The sequence below is a fragment of the Natator depressus genome, chromosome 14 (genome assembly GCF_965152275.1).
Source record: "Natator depressus isolate rNatDep1 chromosome 14, rNatDep2.hap1, whole genome shotgun sequence".
NCBI classification, from domain to species: Eukaryota; Metazoa; Chordata; order Testudines; family Cheloniidae; genus Natator; species Natator depressus.
The window spans coordinates 46855056-46878842 of NC_134247.1; the positions used below are offsets into that span (position 1 = coordinate 46855056).

Below are 23787 nucleotides of genomic sequence, written 5' to 3' on the forward strand. Positions count from 1 at the left end.
ATCCCCTTTTTGTGGGGGTGATGCTAAAATTATACCTAGGGGAATCTTTATTTTCGTCTCCCTTCAGTGCTCATGATGGAGCGTCCGTAATGTAGCCAAATTTCTACGTTTCATGGTGGGGAACTAAATGTATACCATCGCTACAAAGAGACTGGAGGAAGAATTCAGGTCTATGTGTAATGTCTTTTTATCAGGGTGGCACTAAAAGGAGGGCCAGGAGAGATTGTTAAACCTTCCCTTTAATTACTAGGTAAATAATCCACAAATATTAGCACGCATCATATCTCTTAGAGAGGCCCCAAAATTACACTTACTCTAAAGCTTCGTACACTGTTTGAGGGGCAGCCGATGTTACATGTGACTGTAATGGGCCTTTTAAAAAGAAAAGCCGTAATTTGAATGATCAAAATTTGTGCAAAGAACTGGACACCTGAATAGCGAGGGTTTGCCTGATCCCAAATCAAGATTAAAATACAATATCAATTGTCACTTTCCCAGTGAGTTCGAGTGGATGCTGCCCTGTTCCTGGATACTTCAGATGTAGAGGAATTGGTGCTTAAAGAAACCCCAACCTCTCTGCTTCCTTCTCCGACAGCTTCCTTCTGTCTGCCAATCAAATATCTGTAAAATAAAGATTCTTCCCTCCCACCCCCTAAAAAAGTGTTTTGCCCCTTGGTCTCTAAGTAACTTGCAGTCATTTTTGGGAGATAATTGTCATGGTGTTACAATCTTAACACAGGATTTCAAAGATGGGCACTTATGCGATATGTGTTTATCCAGTGCTGTATCATTCACCCTTTGATTAAATATAAATCATGTTAGTGTGTTGTATTTTTCTGCATCTAGTGGATACAGCTGTGAATTGGACCAGTTATTAATATTGTCTTGTTTACTCCTCACTTTGTGATGTGATTATCCTGTTTATTTAACAGTATTTGTATTTCATAGTGGTGTTACGTACCAGGTACACTTAATCCTGCCTGTATGGGCTAGATTATCTCTTCCAGGCCTACATTTCTGTCATTCTGTGGTGGTTGTATCCCCTGTTCATTTGTTAACAATATATATTGTGCGTGTATATTGTTAATTTTCTGTTTAACAATATAGTTTTGTATTTAACAGTATATTTATTCTGGGTGCATTTTAATCTTTGTTCCTAAAAATATCCTGTATTCTCTTCCTTTCTTAGTAATATTTCTTAACAGTATCTTGTATTTCTTAGCCATATTGGTGTGACATTGTTAACACAAGGTACTGCCACCCAATAAGAGGCATGCATGGTATCGTTAACAGTGTTTTCATTAAGTGTTTACGCCATGACTGGATTGTTTCCCCTTTAAATCTTAATAATCTTCGTGGCTCTGGATGTCTTGCTAACAAGTAGAGAGATGTGAACAATCTACATCCACAATAAGAAATCCTCACAATAAGAAATCATTTTGAATTAAAATGTCTGCAAATACAGAGTACTGCTCTTGAGACAAAAAAGCTGTTTATAAGGTTTGGGCCCCATCCCGCAATAATGACCCTTAGCTTTTACCTAGCACTTTCCATGTAGAGCTTTCAGTCTTTTACTAAGAAGGGTCAATATCCTTCTCCCGAGTTTACAGATGTGGAAACTGAGTCACGGGGGAAGTGACTTGCCCAAGGTCACCCAAGAGGCCGGGACGGAGCTAGTTCAAGGCAGGTGTCCTGAGTCCCTGTCCAGTGCATTATCTGCTAGGCCACAGGCTGCCTCTCTAAAGAAAATGCAGGATGGTATTTACGACTACAGAGCACTGTACGTAACCCACTGGAGAAATTAATTAATATCGGTGGCCATTGGAAACACAGAGGCTCGTACCAGTGTCTTTGCGCTGTGTGGGTTATTTACACTTGGCTGTGTTGGTTAACAATCTTTGTATTTATTAAGATTCTGGATTTTTTTCCTCTCCTGTTCTTGACCAGTTGTTTTTTGTTGATTCCTTCCATTCCTCCTCATTTAACAGCGTTTGATTATTCTGGGTAGATTGTAAGAGGACTGTGTAGTTTTCATGTGGATTTGTGTGTGCCCTTCCTTTGTTAATAGTAATTTTGTTAGCGATAATTGTGGACGGCTTGTAAACTGAATGCTTTGGATACACCTCTCCATTAGCAGGATTTTTTTTGCTAGCCATATTTGTTACTCTCTGCAGATTGGACAGTTCTTGTATGGATTTATTTACACTCCTCTTTATTCTTAGGCTATTTTATGAGTTGTTCTTGGAGTGGATTGTGTTTACACTTTTATTTTCTCTGTCACGCATTCCTGTCCTCCTGCTTGCTTCCCCGCCTTCTCAAAATCCAGCCAGAAATTAATTCAGGGTAGAGCAGTGGCCTGTTGGACAGGGGGTCAAACTAGAGGATGACAGTTATCCCTTCTGGCCTTAATCTGTGAAAATAAACCCAGCCATCAGTATCAAGACCTCCGTGAGGTGTGGCTGTAAAATTACCACCTGTCAATCTGGGGCAGTGAAGCCATGGGTTTTAAGGGACCATTAGATCATCTGGTCTGAGTTTTCTTGTGTCAGCCTGGCAGGTTGGAAATCCCAAACGACAATAGCCGCCCCATGGCCTGTGATTGCCGAATCTGATCTCTCTGCGCCATGGATTGATCTTTAATTCTGTCCTCACCAAACCTCCCCCTAAATCGGTCTGCGCTTGGGGAGGAAGGGAGAGACATCTCTGGTTCTTTCCCCACCGCCCCTCTCTTTCCCCCTCATGGCTGCTAAAAAGCAGCTAATCTCATTTTCCCCTTTCCCAGGCCCTGCCAAGGGAGCGCTTGCAGCCTCGCTGGGCTCTGGAGAATTCCTCCCACCTGCAGTCTTTCCGCCCAGCTGTGTCTTCCAGCTCTGGGCTGGGGGGTATTGGCTCAGCCAGGAAGTATGGGGAAATCGGGCACAGTGATTTCAGAGAGCAAGCGCACAGATTTAGCTTTCGATTGGAAACTGCTGCAGATACCTTGGCGAGACACCTGCTTTACAGGGATGTGTTTTACAGCCAGGTGTCACGGAGTGTGGGGGAGTCCAGGCCCTGCACCCCTCTTCCTGGGATTCACTGAGACTCTCAGCCAGCCAGTGAAACAGAAGGTTTATTGGACAACAGGAACACAGTCCAAAACAGAGCTTGTGGGTACACCCAGGACCCCTCAGTGAAGTCCTTCTGGGGGAGCAGGGAGCTTAGACCCCAGCCCTGGGGTTCCCTGTGTTCCTCCACCCAGCCCCCACCTGAAACTAAACCCACCGAGCAGGTTCCCTGCTGCAGCCTCCGTCCACATTCCTGGGCAGAGGTGTTACCTCCCCCTCCCCCTCCTGGCTCAGGTGACAGGCTCTCAGGTCTCCCGTCCCCAGGGCACATTCCCAGGTCAACACTCCCCCCTCCCTGCTGCGTCACATCGTCACATCTCTCCCCCCTTCGAGACTGAACTGAGCGGGGTCACTGTGACCAGTGACCTGGGGAAGTTCGGGGCCCCCTCTCCGGGACAGAGCATCCGCTATCAGGTTGGCACTTCCCTTCACGTGGACCACGTCCATGTCGTAATCCTGCAGGAGCAGGCTCCACCTCAGGAGCTTGGCGTTGGCTCCTTTCATCTGGTGCAGCCAGGTCAGGGGAGAGTGGTCGGTGTAGACGGTGAAGTGTCGCCCGAAGAGATAGGGCTCTAGTTTCTTGAGGGCCCACACCATGGCCAGGCACTCCTTCTCGATGGCCGCATAGTGTTGCTCCCGGGGTAGCAACTTCTTGCTCAGGTACACGATGGGGTGTCTCTCCCCCTTTTCATCCTCCTGCATTAACACCGCCCCCAGTCCCGTGTCGGAGGCGTCGGTGAACACCACAAAGGGCTTGTCAAAGTCTGGGTTTGCTAGAACTGGGCCACTGACCAGAGCCTCCTTCAGCGCCCGGAAAGCCTCCTGGCACTGCTCGGTCCAGACCACCTTGTCTGGCTTCCCCTTCTTGCATAGCTCAGTGATGGGGGTGGCTATGGCGCTAAAGTGGGGCACAAATCTTCGGTAGTATCCTGCCATCCCAATAAAGGCTTGGACCTGCTTTTTGGTGTGGGGAGCGGGCCAGTCTCTGATCACCTCCACCTTGGCCGGTTCCGGCTTTAGGCGGCCGCGCCCCACCCGATGGCCCAGGTAAGATACTTCAGCCATCCCCACCTTGCACTTCTCCGCTTTGACAGTCAGCCCAGCCCCCTGGAGTCGGTCCAGCACTTGTCTAACCTGGGACACGTGGTCCTCCCAGGTCTGGCTAAAGACACAGATGTCGTCAATATACGCCACGGCAAAACTCTCCATCCCCCTCAGGAGCTGGTCCACCAGGCGCTGGAAGGTGGCCGGCGCTCCCTTGAGGCCGAAAGGCAGGGTCAGAAACTCATAGAGCCCCAGAGGGGTGATAAAGGCCGATTTCAGCCGGGCATCTGCATCCAGCGGCACTTGCCAGTAGCCCTTTGTAAGGTCCATGGTGGTAAGGTACCGAGCTCCTCCCAGCTTGTCTAGGAGCTCGTCCGGCCTGGGCATGGGGTAGGCATCCGATACAGTGATGGCATTGAGCTTCCGATAGTCCACACAGAACCGGACTGACCCATCCTTTTTGGGGACCAGCACCACCGGCGAGGCCCAAGGGCTGGCCGATGGCTGGATCACCCCCAAAGCCAGCATGTCCCGGACCTCTCTTTCCAGGTCCTGAGCAGTTTTCCCTGTGACTCGGAAGGGGGAGCATCTTATCGGCGGGTGCGACCCTGTCTGCACCCGGTGGACAGTCAGATTAGTGCGTCCAGGCTGGTTGGAAAACAGCTGTCGGTACGGATGCAGCACCCCCCTGACCTCAGCTTGCTGGGCAGGGGTGAGCTGATCCGAGAGGGGGATTGTTTCCAGGGGGGAACCAGCTCTGGTCCCAGGGAATAGATCTACTAAAGGGTCATCTCCCTGCTCCTCCCACTGACCACACACAGCTAACACCACATTCCCCCTGGCATAATATGGCTTCATCATATTCACATGGTACACCCGGCGGTGGTGGGCCCGGTTCGACAGCTCCACCACATAGTTTACCTCATTGAGCTGCTTGACGACCTTGAACGGGCCCTCCCAGGCGGCCTGTAGTTTGTTCTTTCTCACGGGGATGAGAACCATCACCTGATCCCCGGTGGCGTAGGCACGGGCCCGCGCCGTGCGGTCATACCAGACCTTCTGCTTCCTCTGGGCTCTGGCCAGATTCTCCCTGGCCAGGCCCATGAGTTCAGCCAGTCTCTCTCGGAAGGTCAGGACATACTCCACCACTGACTCTCCATCGGGAGTGGCCTTCCCCTCCCACTCGTCTCTCATCAGGTCCAGGGGGCCCCTCACCCTCCTTCCATATAACAGTTCGAAAGGCGAAAATCCGGTAGACTCCTGGGGCACCTCCCTGTACGCGAACAGCAGGTGAGGTAAGTACTTGTCCCAATCCTGCGGGTGCTGGTTCATAAAGGTTTTCAGCATCATCTTTAGCGTCCCGTTAAACCTCTCCACCAGCCCATTGGACTGGGGGTGATACGCTGAGGCCCAGTCATGCCGGACCCCACATTTCTCCCACAAGCACCGGAGCAGGGCCGACATGAAGTTGGAGCCTTGGTCTGTCAAGACTTCCCTGGGGAACCCCACTCGGCTGAAAATGGTCAGGAGCGCATCTGCCACGGTGTCTGCTTCAATGGAAGCTAAGGGCACTGCCTCGGGGTAGCGGGTGGCGAAATCTACCACCACCAGAATGTATTTCTTCCCCGACCGGGTCGTCTTGCTGAGAGGCCCCACGATGTCCATGGCCACCTTCTGGAAAGGCTCCTCTATGATGGGCAAAGGTCTCAACGCCGCTTTCCCCTTGTCCCGGGCCTTCCCCACCCTCTGACAGGGGTCACAGGATCGGCAATACTGCCGGACGGTGGTAAAGACCCCGGGCCAGTAAAAGTTCTGTAGCAACCTCTGCCGGGTGCGCCGGATTCCCTGGTGCCCTGCGAGGGGGATGTCATGGGCCAGGGACAGGAGCTTGCGGCGGTACTTCTGGGGGACCACCAGCTGCCTCCTGATCCCACAGGACTCCCCTTCCCCTGGGGGAGCCCATTCTCGGTACAGGAACCCCTTCTCCCACAGGAACCTCTCCTGGCAGCCTCTCCTCATGGTCCGTCCCTCACTGAGGTCGGCCAGGTCCCTGAGCTTCTGCAAGGAGGGATCTTTCCTCAACTCGGCCTGGAACTCAGCGGCTGGGGAAGGGATGGGGCCCGGTTCCCCCTCCGTGGCCAGGTCTGAGGCCGCAGCCTCTCTGAGCCGTGCCCCTCGGCGCTCCCTCCCCACCCGAGTAGGGTCTCGCGCCTCCAGTGTGGTACCCTCCCCAGGGTCAGGTCGCAGTGCCCCTCGCCGGCTCTGGCTACGGGTCACAACCAGGGCGGTCTGGGGGTCGCTTGGCCAGTCCTCTAGGTCTCCCCCCATCAAAACTTCAGTGGGCAAATGGTGGTGTACCCCCACATCCTTGGGGCCCTCCTTGGTCCCCCATTTCAGGTGTACCCTGGCCACGGGCACCTTAAATGGGGTCCCGCCCACCCCCGTCAGGGTCAGGTAGGTGTTGGGCACCACCCGATCTGGGGCCACCACCTCGGGCCGGGCCAGAGTCACCTCCGCGCCCGTATCCCAGTATCCATTGACCTTCCTCCCATCCACCTCCAGGGGAACAAGGCACTCTCTCCGGAGGGACAGCCCCGCACCCACCCTGTAAACCGAGCACCCTGAGTCCAGAGCCTCCAGCCCTCTGGCGGGGCTGGCTGGGGGTACTCTTCCCTCCTGAGCAGGTGGCAAACTGGTAGCCCCCCTTTCCTGGGTCGCCTGCCCCTCGTCCAGCTGAGTCCCTACCCAGTTAACCCTGGGTAGGTTGGGTCTGCTCAGTTTGTCCCTGAGCCCGGGGCACTGGGCCCGTACGTGGCCTCTCTGGCCACAGTGATAGCAGCTCAGGTCACGTTGGTCCCCTCGAACGGGTCGGAGGGGCCCGACACCAGGCGTTCCCCTTTGGAGGGGGTTCTCCCTATTTCCCCGCTGGGAGGCCCCATGGTGACTCTCTCTCTGCATCGGGGGGGGCCTGTTCTTTTGGGACTCCTCCCGGCTACCCCCTGACCGACTGTTCACAAACTCGTCGGCCAGCTGCCCTGCATGCTGGGGGTTCGCGAGCTTTTTGTCCACCAGCCACAGCCTCAGGTCGGAAGGGCACTGTTCATACAGGTGCTCCAGTACGAACAGGTCAAGCAGGTCCTCTTTAGTTTGGGCCCCCGCTGTCCACTTGCGGGCATATCCCTGCATCCTGTTGACCAGTTGTAGGTAGGTGACCTCAGGCGTTTTACGCTGACCCCGGAACCTTCTCCGGTACATCTCGGGGGTCAGCCCAAACTCACGGAGCAGGGCCTGTTTGAACAGTTCATAGTCCCCTGCCTCTGCCCCTGTCATCCGGCTGTAGACCTCCACGGCTTTGGGGTCCAGTAAGGGGGTGAGGAACTGGAGCCTGTCTGCAGGGTCAACCCTGTGCAGCTCGCAGGCATTCTCAAAGGCCGTCAGGAAGCTATCTATGTCCTCCCCCTCCTTCCGCTGGGCCAGGAAGCACTTATCAAAGCTCCTTGCAGTCTTGGGTCCCCCCTCACTCACCGCAGCCGGGGCCCCTCTGCTCCTCAGCCTGGCCAGCTCCAGTTCATGCTGTCTTTGTTTCTCCTTCTCCTGCTGCTCATGTTGACGTTCCCTCTCCTTCTCCTGACGTTCCCTCTCCTTCTCCTGACGTTCCCTCTCCTTCTCCTGACGTTCCCTCTCCTTCTCCTGACGCTCATGTTGACGTTGTTTTTCATGATCCTCCAGCTCCCTCATTTTCCTCTCCCTCTCCCATTCCAGCCGCATCCGCTCCAGGGATGGGGAGCTCCGCTGGGAGGATCCCCTGCTGGCTGCTGGGGTCAGGGGGCCCTCGGTATTCGCTGGGCTTCCCACAACCCCTCCCCCAGGCATAGGTAGGAAGGGTCTCGGGGTGTCCTGGGCAGCAGCCTGACCCCTCCCAGCCTGGTCAGGCCCCAGGGCCCACGCTGCGTCCGCCGGGCGGCTTCCCTCAGGGACAGGGATCGGGTCATCCAAGCGATCCCTCTCCTCCAGCTGGGCAATCAGCTGTTCCTTGGTGGACCTCCCGATGCGCAGCCCCCTCTGCCTGCACAGCTCCACCAGGTCGCTCTTAAGGCGTTTAGCGTACATCTCCCGGCTGGCCACTCGCAGGCCGGGCAGCTTTCCACGGTTTCCAGGAAAAGCCCCTAGTGTGCCAGTCCTTCTTGAGGTCACCACCTCTTTGCCAGGGTCGAGCTGCAGACTCCTCCGCCCCTGGGACCGCTCGCTGCAATCCCCCGGGGGACCCTGTTACTGCAAAAGTCCTTCTCTCTGGTCACACACTCCCAGGGGTTAACCGCCCCCTGAAACCGTCTCTCTCTGAATCTTCAGCACACCTGGTCCCCGTCAATCCCCCTTCGTTTTACTGTTCCCCAGTCACTTACTGCAGGAAGCGCCGTTCACGGGGTGCAGTAGATCCCACCGCTGCCACCAGTTGTCACGGAGTGTGGGGGAGTCCAGGCCCTGCACCCCTCTTCCTGGGATTCACTGAGACTCTCAGCCAGCCAGTAAAACAGAAGGTTTATTGGACAACAGGAACACAGTCCAAAACAGAGCTTGTGGGTACACCCAGGACCCCTCAGTGAAGTCCTTCTGGGGGAGCAGGGAGCTTAGACCCCAGCCCTGGGGTTCCCTGTGTTCCTCCACCCAGCCCCCACCTGAAACTAAACCCACCGAGCAGGTTCCCTGCTGCAGCCTCCGTCCACATTCCTGGGCAGAGGTGTTACCTCCCCCTCCCCCTCCTGGCTCAGGTGACAGGCTCTCAGGTCTCCCGTCCCCAGGGCACATTCCCAGGTCAACACTCCCCCCTCCCTGCTGCGTCACATCGTCACACCAGGACTCTGGGTTCTGTCCCCAGCTCTGGGAGAGGAGTGGGGTCCGGTGGGTTAGAGCTGGGGGGCTGAGATTTCATATGGCTGACTCCAGGTAGCTTTATGCTGGATTTCCCCATCGCCAGACACTTGGGGTGAGTTGCACCTTCCAAAATCCCAGATAGCCCCATCCCGTGTCCTCACCCGACCCCAGTACTGAGCTATACCACAGCTGTCAGGGAGACCCTGGGATCCCAGCGTCTCAGCTGAGGTGAGCTCAGGCTCAGAGGGTGAGTCAAGGACGTGTCCTTAAAGGGGCAGGCGTAGGCATGGAGGATGGAGTGAAACTAACCCCAGGGGTTAGAAACGCTTCCCTTCCCTGCCCCGGGTCTGACCAGGAAGGAAAACACCAATTGCCTCAGGGCCATGTAACTTGTTTGTTTGGGATTACACAAATGGCCTGATCAGTTTCATCTTCCCTTGTTTGTTTGGGACTACAGAAATAGCTCCCTCATTCCTGGTTCCCTGTTATGTGGTTTTGAGGAAGTACCTGCGTTACTTTCACAGTCTCTTGTTGTTTGGGACTATGTTCAGAGCCAGATCTATTTCACCCCCATTGTCGTTTATGTTGCAAGGGGAAAGTTTGAAATCCAAAGCAAACCAGCCCCTGTCACTGGTGAAATTCCAGCAAAACCTTTCCCAGGGATGCTGAGTTGGCTGACTTATTCTTATAACAACCCTCACGTTCTTGGACTTCAAATAAAAACCATACAGGACTCAACCATTCTCATAAAAAAACCAGGGCTCACTTTGTCTGATACTGTCTCCGTCATTTTCTTTTTTAAAAATGTTATCTCCTAGGAAGTGGGTGAGGTGGTTTGTGTGGGACCTAACATAAGCACAGAGCTTCAAACCAATTCCTCTTGAAACACCAGCTTTCAGCGAAAAGGCAAATACGGCCTTTGGATTTGTAAAAGTGACAAGGAAACTAGGAAGGGCAGCAAAATGGCAGGATTCCCGGATCCTGTCCCAGGCTCTAGCTGGGGTGTGGGGTTAGAGGGGATGGGGCTGGGAGCCAGGACTCCTGGGTTCTCACCTCTGTCCTTCCTGCAGCCAGAGGCACGTTTCGCAAGGAGCCAGGAGGAACCAACGTACTCAATGACCTTCCAGCGCGATGTCAGATCGTTTGGGGCAAACAGCAAAGGGGAAGGATGGAAAAAAGTATTCGTCGCTCAACCTGTTTGATACGTACAAGGGGAAGTCCTTAGAGATTCAGAAACCCACAGGTACTGGCACGAGGGGGGGCTATGCTGCAGGGAGGCAGGTGGAGGGGTCAGAACAGGCCCTAACTTCTCTCTCCCTACAGTAGCCCCTCGCCATGGCTTGCAGAGTCTCGGGAAAGTTGCCATTGCCCGGCGTATGCCACCCCCTGCGAACCTGCCAAGCTTAAAAGCGGAGAACAAAGGCAATGACCCCAACGTCTCACTAGTACCAAAAGACGGGACAGGATGGGCAAGCAAGCAGGAACAGTCAGACCCAAAGAGGTGAGGAGCCTTCCGCTCTGTGTGAGGGTGGGCCTGGCTCAGAGGGGCAGGGAAATGGGACACGGGGCCTTTCCCCTCTAGGGGGCACCGGCTCCCATCTGGTCCCAGGTCTGAAGTCTCTTTCTCTCTCGCTCGCTCTCCATCGTCTGGCCTCTTTCATTCCCTCCATCCCAGTACCGATGCCTCGACAGCTCAGCCGCCGGAATCGCCGTCACCGCCGGCTTCACAGACGTCTGCCTCAAACCCACCGAAACGACCCCCAACAGCACCCGAGGTGAAGATGGGGGGGGGGGGGGCGGGTCCTCCCTTGACAGGGATCAAGATCCTGGGGGTGCCTTTAGGGGAACTCCCCAAATAGTGTCCATGGTGGAGAACAAGGAGAGTCCTGACTCCCAGCCCACCGTTCTAACCACCACTCCCATTCCAGAGTGGTAGAGAGAACCCAGGAGTCCTGGCTCCCAGTGCCCCTGTTCTAACCCACCAGACCCCACTCCCCTCCCAAAGCCAGGGGGAGAACCCAGGAGTCCTGGCTCCCAGCTCACCTGTTCTAACCCACCAGACCCCACTCCCCTCCCAAAGCCAGGGAGAGAACTCAGGATTTCTCTCTTGCAACCAGCCTGCGTCCATGTCACTGACACCTAGACCCTGCTGGCATTTCCTAGGGCCACGGGGGGCGCTAGTGCTGGAGGTTGGTGCTGCGGCCTGTAGCCTCTCTGCCGAAGGAGCATCCCAGCCTTGGCCCAGAACCTGAGAGTGAATCAGCCAGTGGGAGCTGTTCAATGGGCAGCTGGGAACATGTTGCTGGTGGGTGGATCTTGGGAGACTAGTGAGGGGCCTGCAGTCCCCAGAATCAACCTAACCCCACCCCCTCCTTTGTTCTGTCAGAATCCCCCTACAGTAGCAAGCGGGGTAAAGTCTTGGGCACAGGCCAGCGTTACCCATGGAGCGCAAGGAGATGGTGAGTTTGTTTACCGATCCCCCGGAGTGGAGCTCGGGGGCACTGTGCGGCAAGGAGCTGGGGCTTCTTAGGGGGATGCTCTAATGTCAAACACACCATTAGCCTGTGGAACTCTCTGCCACTTGATGTCATGGAGTCAAAGAGCCTAGCAGGCTCAGACACTTCAGTGGCTGATGGGAGCTCTCAGGCTCAGTTAGAGGGGATGAGACATGAGGGCTCCAACCCCAACCCCAACTGTCCAGGGCCTGAGCCCACTGCTGAGCCAGTGATCAGGAAGGACATGCCCACCCCCATTGGGCACCACCCACAGGCTGGTTTCTGGCATGGACTTCCGAAGCAGCTGGCCATGACCACTCAGAGACAGGCTAGGTGGGTCCCAGTCTCATTCAGCCTGGCAGTTCCCTGGCTTGGTCCTCCAGGATCAGAGAGGTGGTAATTCCTCTGGTCCTTGGTCCTCCAGGGTCATGGAGGTGGTAATTCCTTTGGTCCTTGGTCCTCCAGGGTCATAGAGATGAAACACATTGGCCCTCAAGGGTTGGAGAGTTGGCACGTCACAGCCTCTTGCTTCTAGCTTCATAGAGGTGGAGGATAATAGGTTCACCAGGGTCATAGAGGTAGCAATTCTCACCCCTTTGGTCCTGAAGGGTCATAGAGCTGGAAGATAATTGGCCCTCCAGGGTCATAGAGGGGACAATTCTTTCTGTTCCATGGTCCTCCAGGGTCATAGAGGTGGGCTAGACAGTCAGCCTCCCTCTCTCTGCAGGTGGAAAGGGATCAAGCCTACTGTCGCGATTCTCTCGCGAGGAATTTCCGACCCTGCAGGCGGCTGGAGACCAGGACAAAGCTGGCAAAGAAAAGGACACTACCGATGCGTCGTATGGGCCCGGACCAAACCTCCGCCCCCAGAGTGAGCCCCGCCCCTACAGGGGGTGCACCCCCACCCAGGAAGGGGTGCCCCAATGCGGCGCTGGGGGCCTCTGCTGCAGGGCGAGGGAGGGGGACACAAGGAGAGGCCTGTGACATTCTGTGTCATCAAACACCCCAATGTCCTGGGCCCCCTAACTGAACCGTGAACCCGGCTGTGTCAGCCAAACCTTGGCCAGCCCATTCCCCTGCCTACCACAGGGTCCCCCTCCACCCTACCCCCCGCGCGGGTCCCCTTCTCTGCGGGTCACAGCCTTGTTCTGTTCAGCTGGTCCCCTGTTTCTGCACCCCACCCCAGAGGGGCCGCATCTCTGTGCTGGGACAGGTCCGCGGACAACCAGCCCCTGTGGCTGCACGTTGCCTTACCCCTTCCCCCTTTCCTTTGCAGATGCGACGAGCTGGCGGGATGGAGGCGGGCGGGGCACTGACGGGGAGGTGCCCGAGCAGCACCCTGGAGCCCCCGACGGGCGGGCTGGGGTGGGCGTGCAGCCCTCCGCCCCGCCCCACTTCCCTCCCTACCGGGGCATGATGCCACCATTCGTGAGTGTCCCGGGGACGGGGGGGGTTTGCTCCGTGGGGAGGGGGAGCGAAAAGGTGGCGGGGGAGGTTTGGCTGGGGGGGTGGATACCCACACGGGGAAGTGATCCATCTCTGTGACTGAGGGTGGGTCAGCAGATCAAGGGTTATGGGGAGGGGCTGAAATCTCCCACCCCCCAAGCATTGGGGGGGGCACCCTAACTTCCTGTCTCCCCTCAGATGTACCCCCCGTATCTCCCGTTCCCGCCTCCGTATGGGCCGCAGGGACCTTACCGCTACCCTACCCCGGACGCACAGAGGTGAGTGGAGGGGTTGGGGGGGGGGGGGCATCAGGATGCCTGGGTTCTCTCCCCAGCTCTGGGGGCGAGTGGGGTCTAGTGGTTGCATCCAGGAGCCAGGACTCCTGGGTTCTCTCCTTGGCTTGGGGGAGGGGAGTGGGGTCTAGTGGGTTAGAGCAGGGGGGTGGGGCTGGGAGCCCGGACTCCTGGGTTCTGTCCCTAGCCCCTCTGTGCTTCTCCCTCCCCCCCAGGTTCCCGCGGCTGGCTGGACCCCGCCCCTCACAGCCCCCCCAGCGCGTGTCAGAGCCGGTGAGCCGCCCGCCCGTGCTCAGGCAGGACGACCTGAAGGAGTTTGACGAGCTGGACCAGGAGAATGACGAAGGCTGGGCAGGTAGCGCCCCTCACTGGGGATCCAGAGCGGGGGGGTCCTCGAAATCCCTGGGGGTGGGGGTGGTTGGGGGGGCGCTCCCTTCCACCCCGGCACCCTGGGGTCCGGCTGCGGGGCTCTGACGCCGTCTGTCTGTCTGGCCAGGCGCGCACGAGGAGGTGGATTACACCGAGAAGCTGAAATTCAGCGACGAAGAGGACGGCAAAGAGTCTGACGAGGAAGGGGCCGAGAAACAGTAAGAGAGACCCTGGGACGCCAGCCCCCTATCTGCCCTTCCCCTGCCCCCCATTGGGCCCCGCCAGCCCGTCCTGCCCCCTGCTCGGCCCATCCTACCCCCCGCTTGGACCCCCTGGCCCATCCTTCGCCCCATCCCGCCCCCTCCAAGCTCAGACTTGCTGGCCCGGAGCCGGCGCGTCCTGCCCCACATCCCTGCCCATCCCTTCACACCCAGCTCCAAAAAGGACCCACCAGCTCATCCAGCCCCCTGGATCAGACCCGCCAGCCTGTCCTGCCCCACAACTCTGGATCAGTCTACTGGCCCATCCAGTCCGTCAGCACAGACCCGCCGGCCTGCCCCCTTCCACCCTCTGGCTCGGTCCCGCTAGCCCATTCTGCCCTGCATCCATGCCCCCCAACCCCGGATCAGACCCACAGGCTTGCCCCTGCCCCACCCACCCCCGATCAGAGCCGTGGTCCATCTCGCTGTGTTTATTGCTGATCTCTGACCTCTGCCCCCCAGCCAGGACAGCGAGGGGCTGGGCCTCGAGGGCAAGAAGGCCAGCAGCCCCAAGGAGGAGCTGCCCCCTGTCAAGGCGGCCTGGGCCGAGGGGGCCAAGGAACCGCCCGCTGCCCCCACACCTCGCCCCCCGCCGCCGCCACCCCCACCCCCCAACCGGGGCAACTGGGGGCAGCCCAACGACTTCCCAGTGAGTGTTTGGGGGGGGCCGGAGGGTTCGCTGTGGGGGTTCCAGGGGGGATCTAAGGGCAGTGGGGCGGAGTCGGGGGGGCCGGACTAGGATTTCGGGGGGGTATGGGGGAAGGTTGGGGCGGGCGAGGGGCAGGGTCCGGCTCTCCCTGACCCGCCCCGCCCCCCAGGCGCGCCCGCCGGAGGACGAGGACGAGGCGTGGCGCCAGCGACGGAAGCAGTCCTCCTCGGAGATCTCGGCGGCGGTGGAGCGGGCACGGCGGCGCCGGGAGGAGGAGGAGCGCCGCATGCAGGAGGAGCGCCGGGCCGCCTGCGCCGAGAAGCTCAAGCGCCTGGACGAGAAGTTTGGGGCCCCCGACAAGCGCCTCAAAGCCGAGCCCCCCAAGGAAGCGCCGGCCCCCCCGCCACCGCCCCCGGCCCCAGCCGTCTCCGGCCCCCCGGCCGCCACAGCCCCCCCGGCCCCGGCTCCCCCAGAGGAGAACAGAGACCAGGAGGAGCCGACCCCGGCCAGCAAACCCCGGAGCAGCTTCGACGCCGGGCCAGGTAGGAGGCATCTTGGGGGTCCCGGGTAACCCGCCCCCCCGGGGGCCACATCTCAGCAGGGGCCGCCGGGCAGGCGCAGCCAGGTGAGGCCTCTCTGCTCCCATGTCATGCCCAGCGACTGACACCCCCCCCCCCCCCGTTCTTCCCCAGCCGAGCCCCCTGCAGCGCCTGCCCCCAAAGAGGCGCCCGAGGTCCCGGAGGAGCCAGTGGTGGTGCCGGCCCCCCCGGCGGCCCCTGCCGCACCCAAGACGGAGCCCAAGGGCGAGACCGTGGCGCCCCCACGCCAGCCGCCCCCGGCCCAGGCCCTGGGCTACTCCAAGTACCAGAAGTCTCTGCCGCCCCGGTTCCAGCGGCAGCAGCAGGTAACAGCTGGGGGGCTCCCTAGGGGGCGCTGTGCTGGAGGAGGGGGACTGTGGGGGCCCTTGCTGGGGGGGGTGCAGCCCTGCATGGGGGGAGCCATTGGGGGGGGGGCTGCAGCCCTGCTTGGGGGCAGCCGCTGGGGGGGCCCTCGCCGGGGGGGGGTGCCGTCGCTGGAGGGGGAGCTGCAGCCTGGCATGGGGGGTCCCTCGCAGAGCGGCGCGGGGGGGCCGTGGGGGGGCTGCAGCCTGGTGCGGGGGGGCTGCAGCCCGGCACGGGGGGGGCCGTGGGGGGGCGCTAACCCCGCTGTGCCCCACAGGAGCAGTTGCTGAAGCAGCAGCAGCAGTGGCAGCAGCAGCATGGGCTGCCTCCGGCGCCCCCCTCCCCCCAGCAGCAGGCGGCGGCCTCCCTGGCGGGCCTGGGCCCCTCGCCCGGTATCCACCCTCCGCAGGGGGCGGGGCAGCAGCAGGCCCCTCCCCCCCCGCAGCAGGCCCCGCCGAAGGCCATGTACCCAGGCTCCATGGGGCGCCCTCCGCCCATGCCCCAGATGAACTTCGATCCCCGCTGGATGGTGATCCCGCCCTACATGGACCCACGCATGATGCAGGGGCGGCCGCCCATGGACTTCTACCCGCCGGGGGTGCACCCCTCTGGTAAGCCCCGCCCATGCCTGGCTCAGGGGACTCCCTGGGCTAGACCCGGGTCCCATGATCTCCCATTGGCAACCCCCTCCTGGGGCCTGGGTCACGTCTAAAACAAGCTAAAAACCCCTTGGACAAGTTGGAGGTCTTCGGGTCACCAGGGCCCGATGAAATACGTCCCAGAATACTCCAGGAGCTGACTGGGGAGAAATCGGAGCCGTTAGCGATTCCCTTTGAAAAGCCCCGGAAGACGGGGGCGATTCCAGAGGACTGGAAAAGGGCAAATCTAGTGCCCATGTATGAAAAGGGAATAAGGACCACCCGGGGAGGAGACCAGTCAGCTTCACTTCTGTACCCGGAAAGATAATGGAGCAAATCATTAAGCAATCAAATTGCAAACACCTAGAAGATAATGAGGTGATAAGTGACAGTCAGCCTGGGTTTGTCAAGAACACAGCGCCTCAAACCAGCTTGAGAGCTTTCTTTGACAGGGTGACAAGCCTGGTGGATGGGCGGGAGACGAGGTATATCTTGATAGTGTCTTGCATGAGCATCTCATAAACAAACTAGGGAAATACAACCTGGATGGAGCTACTATAAGGTGGATGTGGAACTGGTTGGAAAATTGTCCCCAGAGAGTTGTTATCAGGGGTTCACAGTCAAGCTGGAAGGGCAGAACGAGTGGGGTCCCGCAGGGATCGGTTCTGGGCCCGGTTCTGTTCAATATCTTCAGTATCAATGATTTCGATAACGGCATACAGAGGACACTGATAAAGTTTGCGGCCGATACCAAGCTGGGAGGGGTTGCGAGTGCTTTGGAGGGTAGGATTAAAATTCAAAATGATCTGGACAAACTGGAGGAACGGTCTGAAGTAAATAGGATGAGATTCGATGAGGACAAGTGCAAAGTCCTCCCCTTAGGAAGGATCAATCAGTTGCACGCACACAATGGGAAATGACGGCCTAGGAAGGAGTCCTGCGGAAAGGGACCTGGGGGTCAGAGTGGAGCAAGAGCTAAATATGGGTCAACAGTGTAACGCTGTCGCAAAAAGAGCGAACATCCTTCTGGGCTGGAGTAGCAGGAGTGTTGTAAGCGAGACACGAGAAGTAATTCTCCCGCTCTGCTCTGCGCTGATCAGGCCTCAGCTGGAGTTTTGTGTCGGGTTCTGGGCACCACATTTCAGGAAGGATGTGGACAGATTGGAGAGAGTCCAGAGAAGAGCGACAAAATGATGGAAGGTCTAGAAAACATGAGTTAGGAGGGAAGATTGAGAACCTGGGTTTGTTTAGTCTGGAGAGACGACTGGGAGGGGACATGAGAACCGTTTTCAAGTAGGTAAAGGCTGTTACGAGGAGGAGGGAGGTAAATTGTTCTCGTTAACCTCTGAGGACAGGCCAAGAAGCACTGGGCTTAAACTGCAGCCAGGGCGGTTTCGGTTGGAGGTTGGGAAACGCTCCCTGGCTGTCCGGGTGGTGAAGCCCTGGAATAAATTGCCCGGGGCCGGGGGGATTTGTGAGAGCAGGTTGGACAAACCCCGGCCGGGGGTGGTCTCGATATCCTGAGTCCTGCCACCCGTGCAGGGGCCGGGACTAGGGACCTCGCGAGGTGCCTTCCAGGCCTACACTCACGCCTGGTCACATGATCACCCCCATGCTTCCCCCTTAGCTTCCTGGTCTGGGTCATGTGACCCAGCCGGCTGCAGTGGTTTGGGTCCCAGCTCCCCTCTGCTGTGGCCGGTCATGAGATCCATTGGTCCCACCTGCTCCCGGGTCATGTGACTGCTGCCATGCCCTGATGCTGCCCCGTTGGTCCCCAAGTGCATTGTGGGGGGAGGAGCGTGGCTTCCTCCATCATGGGTAGAGCTAGTCTAACCCAGGGGGGCTGTGGGTCTGTTCCAGGGGTGCTGGCCCTCTGACGTGTGCTCTCTGCCCCCCCTCCAGGCCTGTTGCCCCGCGAGCGCTCGGACAGCGGGGGATCCAGCTCGGAGCAGTTTGAGCGCCACCCCCAGATCCTGCGGGAGCGGGGCACCCCGCCCATGGACCCCAAGCTGGCCTGGGGGGGAGACGTCTTCGCTGCCTCTGACCCCCGGCCCCTGGCTTCGCCCCTCCGGCAGCCAGACGAGGAGGAGAAGGGCCTGCGGTGAGTGGGGGGAAAGGAGCTGGCAGTCAGGGGCGTGGATGGCATGGGAGGTCAGTGGGTGTTTGGGGAGGTCTGTGGGGCAGAGCAGAGGACATTGACGGGGTAGGGCATGGGGCAGAGGAGGTAGGGGACCAGGCTTGGGGCAGGTAGTGGAGGGCCCGGCTGCTGGCCTGACGCCCCTTTTTCTCCCACCAGAAGTGAGACACCCCCTGTCCGCCTGCGGGAGACCGCCACCCCGCAGCCCTACGTGGGCAGCTACCCAGCCTTTGCTGAGAATGGCGCCCCGGCCCCCCTGCACCGCTTCCCAGGGGACGAGTCCCGCCCAGGGGGGCCCTGGCCAGCCGGCCTCGCCCTGCCCCCCAACACTCCAGGGGAGCTGGTCAGGAACGGGCGCCCCGAGGCCCTGGCCCAGCCCCCCCAGCGCCAGCCAGACGAGAAGCCCCCAAACGCCGAGGAGCCCAAGGAGCCAGGGAGGGGCCCCGGGTTCAAGGAGCCCCTGGCAGCACCCAAGAAACCCCCCAAGGAGGAGCCGGCCCTGCCCCCCAAGGAGGAGCCGGCCCTGCCCCCCAAGGAGGAGGCGCCACGCCGGGCCGAGCGCCCCTCACGCCAGCCGCACGATTTCCACCGTCCGCCGCGGCGCGAGGCCAAGACGGAGACACGCTGGGGCCCCCGGCCGGGCAGCAGCCGGCGGGCGGAGGAGCCGCCGGGCGGCGAGAAGCCCCCGCGCAGAGCCGGGCCCATCAAGAAACCCGCGCCCCCCAAGGAGGAGGCTGAGGAGCCGCGCCCTAAAGCCAAAGAGGGCACTGAGCCAGCGGGCGCCAAGCCAGACCCACAGCCCGGCCCCAAGGAGCCTCCCAAGCCAGGCAAGGAGGCCAAAGCCAAGGCTCTGGTGAACGGCACCGTGGCGGGGCCGCCCAAGGAGCAGCAGGGGGCGCTGTCGCCCACCCGCCGGCGCCGGGAGTGCCCCTACGACCGTGGGGGCGGCGGCTACATGGGACGGGGGCGCGCCCGGGGCCGGGGGGAGTACTTCGCCCGTGGGCGCGGCTTCCGGGGTGCTTACAGTGGGCGCGGCCGGGGTGGCGGGGGCCGAGGCCGCAGCAGGGAGTTCCGCAGCTACCGGGAGCCTTTCTACCGCCTGGAGGAGGGGCCCGCGGGCGGCGGGGGAGGCCCCCGGCCCCGCAACGCCAGCGAGACACGCAGCGAGGGCTCCGAGTACGAGGAGGTCCCCAAGCGCCGGCGCCAGCGCGGCTCAGAGACGGGCAGCGAGACCCACGAGAGCGCCAGCGACGTGGCTCACTCGGACAAGGAGGCGGCGCCGCCCCCGCGGGCCCCCCAGCCTGCCAAGGGGGAGCGGCACCGGGGCCCAGCCGCCCTGCCCCGCTTCGCTGACAAGATCCCGCCCCGCCTCGCGGAGCCGGGTGCCCGCGGCGGCCGCATCTTCACCCCCCGCGGCGTGCCCTCGCGGCGTGGCCGCGGCGGGGGGCGCCCCCCAGCCAGCACCTGGAGCCCCCCGGCCAAGCCCCCGCCCGGGAAGAAGCCGGAGCAGGAGGCGGTGCCGGATTCGCCTGGCAAGGAGAAGGCGGCGCCGGGGCCCGCTCTCCCGGCGCCGGAGGATCTGGCCGGGTTCCAGGCCCCCCCCAAGCAGCAGGGGCCGCCCCCCAACGGCGCGGTGGATCGCGGCTTCGAGCGGCCCCCCCGCCGGCGGCGCCACGGCCGCTCGCAGCAGCAGGACAAGCCGCCCCGCTTCCGGCGGCTGAAGCAGGAGCGGGACAACGCGGCCCGGCTCAACGGGGAGCAGCGGGCTGGGCCGGGGGCCCCGGCGTACCCGCCGCCCCCCACCCCGGCCGAGGAAACGACCTCCCGGCGCGTGGCCGGCACCAAGTCCCCTGACCTGTCCAACCAGAACTCGGACCAGGCCAACGAGGAGTGGGAGACGGCCTCGGAGAGCAGCGACTTCACCGAGCGCCGGGGCGGCGGGCCGGGCGAGAAGGAGCCGGGGGGCCCCCCATCCCAAGCCTTCCTGAAGGGGGGTGGCGCCCCCTCCCTGGGGGGCCGAGGGGCCGGTGCCGACCTGACCCTCGCCCAGCGCAAGGAGATGTCCAAGCGTAGCTTCTCCAGCCAGCGGCCCGGCATGGACCGGCAGAACCGGCGCACCAACCCTGGGCCCGGCAGCGGGGGCAAGGCCGGGGGCCGCGGGGGGCCCAGCAGCGGGCGCGGGGACAAGAGGGCCTGGCCCTCGCCCAGGAACCGCAGGTGTGGGGGCAGACACGGACAGCGGGGGGCACATGTTGGGGGTGGTCGGGGGGAGGGAATTGGGGGGCAGCGGCCTGCAGGCCCTGGGGAGTGGGAGCCAGATGGGGGAGGCACTAATGGGGGCTTATAACGAGGGTGCGGGGCGTTAATGACAATGGACCGTCACTGGGGGGGAATTGGGTGAGGTGGGCAGGGCCCAGGGGCACAGACACATTGCTGGGGGGGGGGGCAGATGCAGGTTTGGGGGGGCTACAGGTGGGCAGGACTGGGGGGCGCCCAGCCGCCACCCCTAACTTGCTCTCCCCCCAGCCGCCCAGCGGAGGAGCGTCCCCCCGGGCTGAGCCTGCCGCCCGGGCCCACCACCAGCGCCGTCTACCGGCTGGACCACGTGGTGCCCAGCGACCCGGCCGGCATCCAGCAGGCCCTGGCCGAGCTGAGCAGCCGCCACGGTGCCCGCGCCAAGCAGCCGCCCCCTGGCACCGCACCCGCCTCGGGCCCCACACCGCCGGCTCCCTTCCCCGCCCACCCGGGCGGCTACAGCCGAGGTAACAGCCCCGTCGGCCCCACCCACCAGCCCGCGGGCTGCCGAGTGCCCCAGGGAACTGCCCCGAGACTCAGCAAACTCGCTGCACACGCAGGCCCCAGCCCAGCCAGGATGGGAGCCAGCGCCCCCTAGGGCTGGGGTCAAGCTCCTGAGTGCAGCCAGCATGGCCCCACGGCGCTGGGGGGTCGTCTCCTGCTGCTCCTGCCTGCAAGCGCCGCCCCTGCAGCTCCCATTGGCCAGGAACAGGGAACTGTGGCCAATGGGAGCTTTTGGGGGCGGTGCCTGCAGAGAGGGGAGTGCATGGGGGTGGGTTGGCCCCTTCTGGGAGCAGCATGAGGCCGGGGCAGGCAGGGGGGAGCTGCCTCCCGTAAGTGCCGCGGCGCCCCGTGCCCCGAGCCCCTGCCCGGAGCTGGCACCCTGTGCCCCTTCCTGCACCCTTACCCCCGTGCCCCGAGCCCCCGCCCGGAGCCGGCACCCCGAGCCCCCGCCCGGAGCCGGCACCCTGAGCCCCACCTGGAGCTGGCACCCCGTGCCCCTTCCTGCACCCCTACCCCTGTGCCCTGAGCCCCCGCCCGGAGCCGGCACCCCGTGCCCTGAGCCCCCGCCTAGAGCTGGCACCCCGTGCCCCTTCCTGCACCCCTATCCTCGTGCCCTGAGCCCCTCATGCCCCTTCCTGCACCCCTACCCCCGTGCCCCCACCTGGAGCTGGCACCCCGTGTCCTGAGTCTGCACCATATGCCCCAAACCTGCACCCTTACCCCCATGTCCTGAGCCCCCGCCCGGAGCCGGCACCCCATGCCCCCTTCTGTACCCCAACCCCGAGCCCCAGCCCGGAGCCAGCACCCCAACCCCCTACCCCAGCCCTGAGCCCCCTCCCAGAGCCAGCACCTCATGCCCCTTCCTATTCCTCTATCCCAGCCCTGAGCCCCCTTGCCCCTTCCTGCACCCCAGCCTGGTGTGAGTGAGGGTGGGGGAGAGTGAGCAAAGGTGAGGGGGGAGATGGAGTGCGCAGGGCGGGGCCTCGGGGAAGGGGCGGGGGAGATCCTGGGTTGCCCTTACACCCAAGATCACTTGTTGAGTTTAAGAAGGTTGGAGCCCACTGCCCTAGAGAGCATAGACCCTGGGCCCCGTTCCCTGCCCCCCTGAGCCAGCCAGTCCCTGCCCCGGGGCCGGATGGGAGCCAGCGCCCCCCAGAGGGCAGGGACACACTGACCCCCCCCCCCCCCCCCCTCTGTTTCAGAGCCTCCGTTCCTGGCCAAGTCCCAGCTGCTGCAGTCGGGCGCCAGGGCCCTGGGGGACGTCCCCGGGGTTAACGGTTTCCTCCCCAGGCGCCGGGACCGGCCCCACAAGCAGGAGGTGAGAGGGGACGGCGGGAACCGGGGGGCCCTCCCCCAAGCGCTTGCCCCCCCCGCGGCATTAACACTCCTCTTCATCCCCTGCAGGACCCCCTGGGCTATTCCCACAGCCCCGGCTTCCCCGGCCCCAAGCAGGACCCCCCCAGCGCCCACCTAGGCCAGCGCGGCAGGAGCAGCTCCTCCGAGGGGCTGGCGCCCCACATCTGGAGCCGGCTGCAATCCAGTAAGGAGCTGGGGGGCAGGACCCAGTCGCGCTGTGGCCGCTGGATCCTTCTCAGGGGGCAGTTTGGGTGGCTGCTGATAGATCCCCTCACCCGCGCTCTGCCCCCTCCCCCCAGGTGCCCCCAGGAAAACCTACCGGCCCAGATCCGTGGAGCCCTGGATGGACCCACTGAATGCCTTTGAAGACGTTGTCAGCACAGAGGTGAGCGTGCGGGGCAGTGGGGGGCTCTCCCCGGGCAGTCGGGGCTGCCCCAGGGGCTGTACTGCAGGGAGTGGGGCAGGGGCAGCGGGGGGCTCTCCCCGGGCAGTCGGGCTTCCCCCTAACCCATTTCTCCCCTCCCCTCTGCCCCCAGATGAGCCAATCGGACAGCGGGGTGGATCTCAGCAGTGACTCCCAGGTCTCGTCGGCCAGCTGCAGCCAGCGCAGCTCCCCCGACGGCGGCCTGAAGGCGACCCCCGAGCCTGGTGTGGGGGGCACGCAGGGCGCCCCTGGGGCCGAGGGGGCAGCGCCCAAGGAGCAGGGCAGGAGGCCAGCGCCCAAAGACACCAGCCCTCACAAGGACAAGAAGGTAGGAGGGGGGCTGGGGCCTTACGGGGGGCTGATCTGCTGGTGGCGAGAGGGGGGGCTGGGCTGGGGCCTGGGGGGGGCAGGAATGGCTGGGGGCCATGACTTACCTCTCCCCTCCCCAGCAGGCTGGCAGCCCCCCGGCGGTCCCCCGGGCCCTTCCTGGGCCAGGCCCCATCGGGACGGAGCGTTCCCAGCGAGCCGAGATGGCCAGGGAGAGCGGGGGGGCCCCGAGCCCAGCCCCGAGCCAGCGACCCCCAGCCCTGGCCCCCCCATCCAGTTCGGGGCCAGCGACAAGGTGAGCAGCACCCCGGACACCTGGGTCCTAACTCGGGGCTGGGGGTTAGAGCGGGCAGGGGATGGGGGGAGCCTAGATGCCTGGGTTCTCCCCTGGCTCTGGGCAGGGAGGGGGATCTAGTGGTTAGAGCCAAGGGGGCTTGAGATCCAGGACACCTGGGTTCTCTCTTGGTTCTGGGTGGGGGCTGGGGGCCAGGACACCTGGGTTCTATTCACCTGGCTCCCGTCCCTGCAGGACACTGACCTGGGGCTGCTTGTGAGCGAGGGCAGCAAACCTGGCAAGGAGCCCCCGGCCCCGGGCCTCACGGAGGGGGTGAGTGAGGGGCGCCCGGATGCCTG

At 61.9% G+C, this 23787-nt stretch overlaps 1 protein-coding gene across 1 annotated transcript in view; it reads left to right on the plus strand.

Annotated features, from left to right (window-relative positions):
* PRRC2A (proline rich coiled-coil 2A) overlaps nt 1–23787 on the plus strand; it is a 30108-nt gene that overhangs the window by 3510 nt on the left and 2811 nt on the right. The window contains 23 exon segments of the mRNA XM_074970732.1: nt 10091–10263; nt 10344–10521; nt 10696–10795; nt 11407–11479; nt 12243–12386; nt 12792–12943; nt 13160–13239; nt 13470–13609; nt 13751–13841; nt 14346–14532; nt 14702–15074; nt 15225–15436; nt 15751–16084; nt 18014–18212; nt 18408–20465; nt 20775–21010; nt 22250–22365; nt 22452–22587; nt 22703–22788; nt 22940–23155; nt 23280–23417; nt 23420–23449; nt 23684–23761. Coding sequence (XP_074826833.1) covers nt 10152–10263; nt 10344–10521; nt 10696–10795; nt 11407–11479; nt 12243–12386; nt 12792–12943; nt 13160–13239; nt 13470–13609; nt 13751–13841; nt 14346–14532; nt 14702–15074; nt 15225–15436; nt 15751–16084; nt 18014–18212; nt 18408–20465; nt 20775–21010; nt 22250–22365; nt 22452–22587; nt 22703–22788; nt 22940–23155; nt 23280–23417; nt 23420–23449; nt 23684–23761 — 5469 coding nt within the window. The 5' untranslated portion in view covers nt 10091–10151.